The sequence below is a fragment of the Oryzias latipes genome, chromosome 23, assembly GCF_053564925.1.
Source record: "Oryzias latipes strain Hd-rR chromosome 23, Olatipes_Hd-rR_3.1".
Classification (NCBI taxonomy): Eukaryota; Metazoa; Chordata; class Actinopteri; order Beloniformes; family Adrianichthyidae; genus Oryzias; species Oryzias latipes.
The window spans coordinates 19,606,654-19,614,132 of NC_136259.1; the positions used below are offsets into that span (position 1 = coordinate 19,606,654).

The following is a 7,479-nucleotide window of genomic DNA, read 5'->3' on the forward strand; positions in this document are numbered from 1 at the left end:
TTTCCACCACATGTTTATAAGTGGGCGGGGCTTCCTTCTCACCGTCAGATTCATAGACGGCATTTAGAAACGGCATGTGGAAAGGAAATCGAAAGTCTTTTTTAAAGCAGCGATGGCGACTGCTTACGGTAATGCACTTTTAAATTTGACTTTTGAATAACCTTTAAATTGTTTATGACATTTATTTTGGAAAAAAATGAATACGTTTTTACGTAAACATATATTCTTACTTAACTTTGTTGTCTTTTGTTTAATTTCAGTATGTCTCTAGATGATTTGAGTATAAAACAAAGTATAAAATGATCATTTTAAAAATAAGTCCGCAATAAATTAAAAATTGAATTAGATTAATATCATCAGAATATCCGGGGTTGTTTTTTTTTGTCAATCAATACTTTGACGTGAACAATTTTAGTTTCGTTTTTGTCCGTAGAACGTAAAACTTGGACTAACTTTTAGTTTCTGAGTTTCTCAGGAAATTTCTATAGTATAAAAAATATTCAAACCTTAATCGTAGTTGTTATATATATTTGTTTTAATGAATTTCTCACAAAAGATACTGTTTAGCGACAATGATTAGATGTTTAATTTATACCAGCAGGGGGCAGCAAAGTAAATGATTTAGACAGAGACCCCGTAAATCTGCATATCTGGGGCCTCTAGGTGTCTTACAAAGCCATTGTGTACATTAAACACAAATTTGATGTACTCACCTTCTTTCCATTCTGCACCACAAGAAACTAAAATCATGTTCTTTGAAATTTTATTTGATTAATTTTCCAGATTCTGCTGATGATTTGAGTGGGAGTGATATTTATCAGTCTGAGCCTGACAGTGACACATACTCGATTGACAGTGACAAAAACTCGATTGACAGTGATGACAGAAATCAGGTATGTTTACTTTGTTTGTTTTTTTGAGAAAATGAAAAGAGGATGAAAAGTCACAAGAAACTCCTCGTTAACTCTGTTTGCACAAGAGGTAAACATATAATTTATATTTTAAGGGTAAGGACATAAAACCCTGCAAATATTACAATAAAGGTTACTGCAAGAATGGGAAAGCCTGCTCCTACTCGCACATCTGCAAGTATTTTGTAAAAGGAAACTGCCGCTACGGATCCAAATGTAGACTTAACCACACTGTTGGTGGCGGGGCTCCTTCTGGAAAAAGCAGATCTCAAAGTGAACCAACAAGCTGTAAGAAAGTTTTTCTATTATGATGTCTCGTACAATAATTGGTTAGTTGCTTTAAAATGGCTTAGATTGTTCTCTTTGTTTTTGCTGTTGTGTCTTTCTTCTTGTATACCTAAATGTTGAAATTTAGGACGTCTAAGTTTTTTATTTGCATTCAGGTCCAAAACTTACTGACGGCCGATACTACCAGTGGCAGCTAAATGGTGGAAATGGTTGGAAAGACATTGAAAATGATCACATCCTTGAGGCCCAGTACTCGCTGCCGCACACCAAAAGTATAAAAATCTACAACACAAAATATGGGTAAGAGAGAGCATATAAATTCAAGTGCTTTCTTTGTTATTATGTCTTTATTCAAGTTGTTGGGAATGTGGAGCAGGCAAAAATATGCAGTTTGAAAAAAACATTTGTAGCAGTGACGTAGGTGCTTTATAGCCAGTGGGCCACAAGCTCCTTGCTCTGCTCTATTCTGATGCATCCACTTGTAAATGAAGGGACTCATTAACATCTTTCTTTTCCCTGTTCGAGCCGGCATCTGGCTCAAAACGGTACTGCTGGATAGCTCAGATATTGATCACCATGTTTGTTGTACCACTAATGTTAGGTTGGGGGGTATGAGAGGCTGTAAGCGAGTGGGAGAACGTGTAAAACAGAGGGCTGTCGGGATGCAGGGGCGGGCTTACCTCACGGCAGAAGTCCCGCCCACAACTCAGAGTTGAATTTCTAATGAACTACTGCCCCTCTGCAGAAACTATGTCCCATAAAACAACATTTTGGCTAAAAATCATAATTAAAAGACCACTGAGAATGTTTGAAAGGCTGATCATAGTGCAACTTTAATTTTTCCTTTGTTTTGTCTCTGCAGGGCTGTGAGCATTGATTTTAGAAGGATTGCAGTGTATGGAAAGAATGTGAGAGTGAGGCGTTTGGATGACGGTAACACTGTGTGGGCGTGGTACTGCTTACTGCGACGTAAGTGGATCAAGTATGGAGAAAAAGTGAGGGACTGCCCCATTTGTTTGTTTTTAAATTTACCTGAATTATTTTTAACTAAAACTCAAATTAGCTCCAGATTTGTATAAAGGTTGTTGTGTTGTTGTCAGAATTCAGCAGGCGACCCCTGTCCAGTGAAGAGCTCTGACATAGAGAAGAGGTTCCAGAGTAACCCATCAGGCTCTTTCTCATTCAGTATCGGCGGTCAAACAGTGGAGATTAGATTCAGAGGTGAAACTTTTTCATTTGTTGAATTGAATTCACCATCATACTGTACATTTCTTTAACCTGTTACATCCTTTGTCAGGTATGTTTCAAGTTGGTCAAAGCAAAAAGAGGAAAGTCGCTCGACGGCCGCTGTTCAGAAACCAGCAGATGACCAAACAGTGAGTGTGTGTGTGTGTGTGTGTGTGGGGGGGGGGGGGGGGTTAGATGTTATAGCTGGGCATCTAATACCAAATCATTTCTAAAACATCAGTAAATATAGTAACCAATCATGATGATGATGTGGGAGTATTTAAACCCGAGCTGGACGTTCTCAGCCAATCAGGTGCTCTGTACAATTTGGGCTCCAACCTCCCTCAATGCCCCAGCATAAAAGTAAAATGACTTTCTGTGCCAAACAATATAACACTGAGCTTCTAAATTAAATTAAAACACTTTTGGTTTTTCTACGGAGCCCCTAAAGGGACACCAGGGTAAAATAAATGAAAAAGTACTCGTTTCTCGTGTGCAGTAGATGGTAACCGATGGGTGTCGAAGTACCTGGTGCTGCCTGCCAGCGATTGAGGATCAGAGCTTCTCTGTTGTGCCTGTCGGGCGGCGCTGCCGAGAGAGAGCGATGAGTTCAGGAAAATCTTGAAAAAAATGAGCGTTTTAAAAACATCTATGACAAATTTTAAATCTTAATTATCATGTTCATGAAAGTGGAAAAATTGTCACGTTTTTACTAGATGTTATTCTCAATCTAATGTCAAATCAGCTGATAAGGAAACTCTGATGACCCAGCATTCTAGCAGCATTTAAACGCATCATCTACACAGAAATCTGAAGATGTGAAGGGAATCTAGCAACCTCTTGTGCACTTTAAACTATGATCTGTGTGTAATTGTGGTTTTTGATATTCAAGTGTACACGTGAATATACAATTACAAGTACACACAGTTACGCACCAAATGTATTTGATGAGTTACAAATCAAGAATTACACACACATAAATCCGGAGTCTATTTTCTTTTCTTGTGAGTCTAACTTCTGACAAAAACTTTATTTGAATATTTAATGAGAACTCTAACTTTTATGGTTTTTGTTTGTTTGTTTGTTTGTTTGTTTTAGATCTGGCCAAGCAGCCTCATTGCTTTCCAGGCCTAATTTGGGCTCCAAGCCACAGTGGGAATTCAAAGGAGACTCAGGAAAATGGCACATTTTCAAATCTAGGGTAGGACACCTTTGGAGTCAGGTTTTAGTGGAGGTATTTTGTTGATTCATAGCTGTTTAAATCCACTGTTTCAACAGGCAGGCTCTACTGCATGCTCCATAAGCAGTGATGACATTGAAAGAAGGTACCAGCAAAATCCTAGAGACCGCATGAACTTCAGAGTACAGGGACAAGATTACCAGCTGGACTTAGGAGGTTAGCTTTACTTTAAATCCATTATTTGAAAGTAAATAACTAAATGGTGAATGCCGTATACTTATATAGCGCTTTTCTACCTTCCTCAAAGGCCCTAAGCGCTTTACAGTCAAAGTCCAAATCAAACATTCACACACACATTCACACACTGATGGCGGCTCCGCTGCCGAACACTGGCACCAACCTTCCACCAGGGGGGTATTCCAGGAAGCATGTTTAAACTAGCCTGACTTTAACCCTGAACTCTGGCTGAAATCCGCCTGAACTTGCTTACTCGGGGTATGTCGGTTCCAAAAGACCGGATATGAGTTAGCGTAATTACGCTCGACTTGGTAACCCTGGGTTAATGCACGGGTATGTTAAGTACATAAAGACATTCTCAATGGATCGCCGATTTCTGGAGTCACCATGGAAACGCGTGGAAAAAAAGAAAGCGCTGTACTTCGGTGAGACGGAGTCTGAGGTTTTTAATGATGGCGTATGAAGATTATACGTCCATCAAAAAAGTAACATGGCTGCATCAGCAAAAGAAAGAGTTTCTGCTTGTAGTAGAAGAACAGAGAACGTAAACGCATGAGTTTCTGATCTTATTTCCATTTTCCTTGTGAGGCATATATATGTATATAAATATAACTTATCCAATTTTGCCACCTTAAATGAATTACTTCTATGGTAACAAATAATTGAGTTAAATTTAATCAACCTAATTTCCTACGTCTATAAAACTCAATAATTGTTTATACAACTCAAATTTATGTATTTATCTAACTAAATGTCATATTACTCCAATTCAACTAATATTTTTTCCACCTTAATTAATTATAATTATTGATCTCTCATATGTCTAAGTATGAGCCGGCAGATATGCTCATTTTTATAACAATAAAAAGGACGGGAAAAAAATGCATGTTGTGCACAAATTCATTCAAGAATTTTCCATCATTGTCATTATGGTAAATGTCAGTAGGGGTGCTATATAAACTCATCATCCTCTCCTTCACTCTCACTCATGGTGCAGAGACCTAAGCACAGTAGGACTAAACAACTCAGCAAAACATGGCACAACACAGTAAAACAGCTAAACAACTAAACACATTTGGTCAAAAACCCACACTTAAACCAAACTCCGTCCAGATAGGCAAAGGAAATGGTATCCCACAATCCTTTGCGGTGCTGATCCAACAGCAGGACCAACGTTACACCTACTTAATTGAATTAATTTGAATGAAAGTAAAATAACTGTCTGAAAACTGCGTGTTATTTTTAAACTGATTTAACAAACAAATGATTTATCTTAACTGAAGCAAATAACTATGTTAGAAAAAAGTAAAAAAGTTTGATTTTCCAACATCCATATGTGATCTTATCACCCTCTCATGGTGGAAAAAGTATTATCTGAGCTTCTTCATCCACTAAATCCTCTTCAAATGGACACACCATGCTGCTTCACCTCTCTGTAAACAAACTAACCTTCAACTAAACCTGCTCCAGACCAGATTATGTTTAGAGCATGAGTTGCCATGGCAACATGACCTACCCTGAAACATACCTCCATTTCAGGAACCGAAAACTGAGGTTATCAACTTCCTTAGCCTCAAACTTACCGTGGTAGCTAGCATAACCTGCTTTCTGGAATACCCCCCAGGTGGGGTTCAGTGTCTTGCCCAAGGACACTTCAACACGGGCAAGGCGGGAATCCAACCTGCAATCTTCCAATCAGAGCTCGAGCGCCCTACTGCTAAAAAAAAAAATAAAGCTCTCCATTTATGTGATTTGATGATTATATAAGGAAGGATGTATAAATGTAAGGGTTAACAAGTGTTTGTGTTTGTTTTTTCAGCAATGACTCAGACCAACCTCAACACTATGCGTACTCGCAAGATCCAGCGTGTGTTGGTATGAGAAGAAAGACGAATTTTGTTGAAGGTTTCATAACAAATGTTTGGATTATTATTTAGATGAAAGTTCAGGCTGGACGGTTCAGGCTTACGTTAATTTCTCATAATGCACATTATCCCTTACAGAATACAGTTCAACATAACCGTTGGCTTTGATGTTTATGTGAGCTCAACAAATTGCCTCTAAAGATATGTTTGAATCTCTGAATGGTAAAGAGAATTGTGCACTTATGTTTAAAGGTGCTGAAGGTGTTTTTATTTTTAAATCCAAGAAAAAAATTACCAACATATATGAAATTGTTTACAGAAGTGTGTAAGCCATCCTGGTTATGTCCGAATTCCCTCACTGTTTAGTGCATTATATAGGGCGTTTTTGCCTTTTTATGTTGTACCGTATCTACAATTCCAAAATCCAGTGCCCAAGAAATTTCCCATAAGTCTCTGCGAAAGTCTGGTGAGCATTGATGCTCAGTAGATTGGAGAATATAGACCATAATGCATAGTTTGAAGGATTTGTCACTTGAAAAATATTTGTTTACTTTAATTTTTTTCATAAATTATCCAGGTTTTGATCATCAGAACACAGTAGATTCATAAATAGTCTTTATAAAATGTTTTCAGCAAATGGGTGACATCATATTTGCTTTTTTTTTTTTCTTTTTTAAAAGAAGAAAAAAAGTAGTGAACGTGGTGTCTGAATTGGGGGGTTAGGGGTTAGGGAGTCGTTGGGGAGATTCGGACACAGCCCCTGTCTCTTTTCATGTAATGAAACTATATGTAATATACTGTAGATTTTCAATTCAAGGGCCTTTATCCAGCAATAACAATTCTTTGAGCTTTTATCTGTATTGTACTGTTCATTCCTCACGAAAAGAAACCCAAAGTAGTATTTTGATGCGTTCACACATGTCGTAGTATTCCTCTAAAAAACCTGCTTTCTGAGCACCAGCCCCTCCCAACCCACGGAGACGAGCGGGTTCTCACATTGTGATGTAGAGAAGTGAGAACCGCCCCTTCCAGGAAGAGTCTGTGCTGCCAGCTCCGCCCCCAATCAAACACACTCTCTCCACAGAGCTGGTGGTGTTTGGCAAAGACTCTTTGCTTTTATATGCACATCCATCTTTGTAAAAGTTCAGATGTTGCTTGCTTTTGTTTTGTGGGCGAGACGCAGACACACTGCCGAGGCCGACTCTGGTTTGACGTCATGAAATGGCGACACCCACAAGGAGCAAAAACAGAAATTGAGTCGTTGGAAAATAACTCAGGAAAATAACAAATATTTAATAAAAGATGTGTTCTTTTGTCTGCCAAAGGTAATATATAATCATATACATGAATATTGTTTACTATAAAAGGCTTAAGAATAACATGGTACAGGCGCTTTAAGTGCCAATTGAAGGTGTTGGTTTATTTTCACTTTATGCTTCATGAGTTGAAAATTACCCCAAAGTGTCCCGTTTACCAATAATACCTCAATGTTCCACCCTTGTCTAAGGTCATTGTACTAATATAGTCAAAGTTTAACAGAAACAAGCTGCCCTAATCACACGTTTAGATAGTAGCAGTGAAAAATCCCAATCATTGTCTTTCTTGGTTTTTGATTTCTGTGAAAGACATTTATTCTGAACATTTAATCAAATTATCCCCTTTATATGTGCTTCTTTGATTTAAAGGGGGAAATGTCAGTCAAACTGAAAATGATTGTTTTCTGCTTTTGTTTTAAAATGAATAAAGCTGATTTGAATAGATCTCTGATTGT

The 7,479-nt window shown here is 38.0% G+C and overlaps 1 protein-coding gene across 1 annotated transcript; it reads left to right on the plus strand.

Moving 5' to 3' along the window:
• Nucleotides 1-4: 4 nt before the first annotated feature.
• LOC101157905 (uncharacterized) lies at nucleotides 5-7,468 on the plus strand. The gene is made up of 10 exons (XM_004083174.5): nucleotides 5-128; nucleotides 784-893; nucleotides 1,007-1,199; nucleotides 1,355-1,499; nucleotides 2,062-2,194; nucleotides 2,300-2,420; nucleotides 2,497-2,575; nucleotides 3,525-3,627; nucleotides 3,705-3,822; nucleotides 5,663-7,468. Exons 1-10 carry the CDS (start codon nucleotides 113-115, stop codon nucleotides 5,722-5,724), a joined length of 1,080 nt encoding a protein of 359 aa, XP_004083222.1. The 5' UTR covers nucleotides 5-112; the 3' UTR covers nucleotides 5,725-7,468.
• Nucleotides 7,469-7,479: the final 11 nt, after the last annotated feature.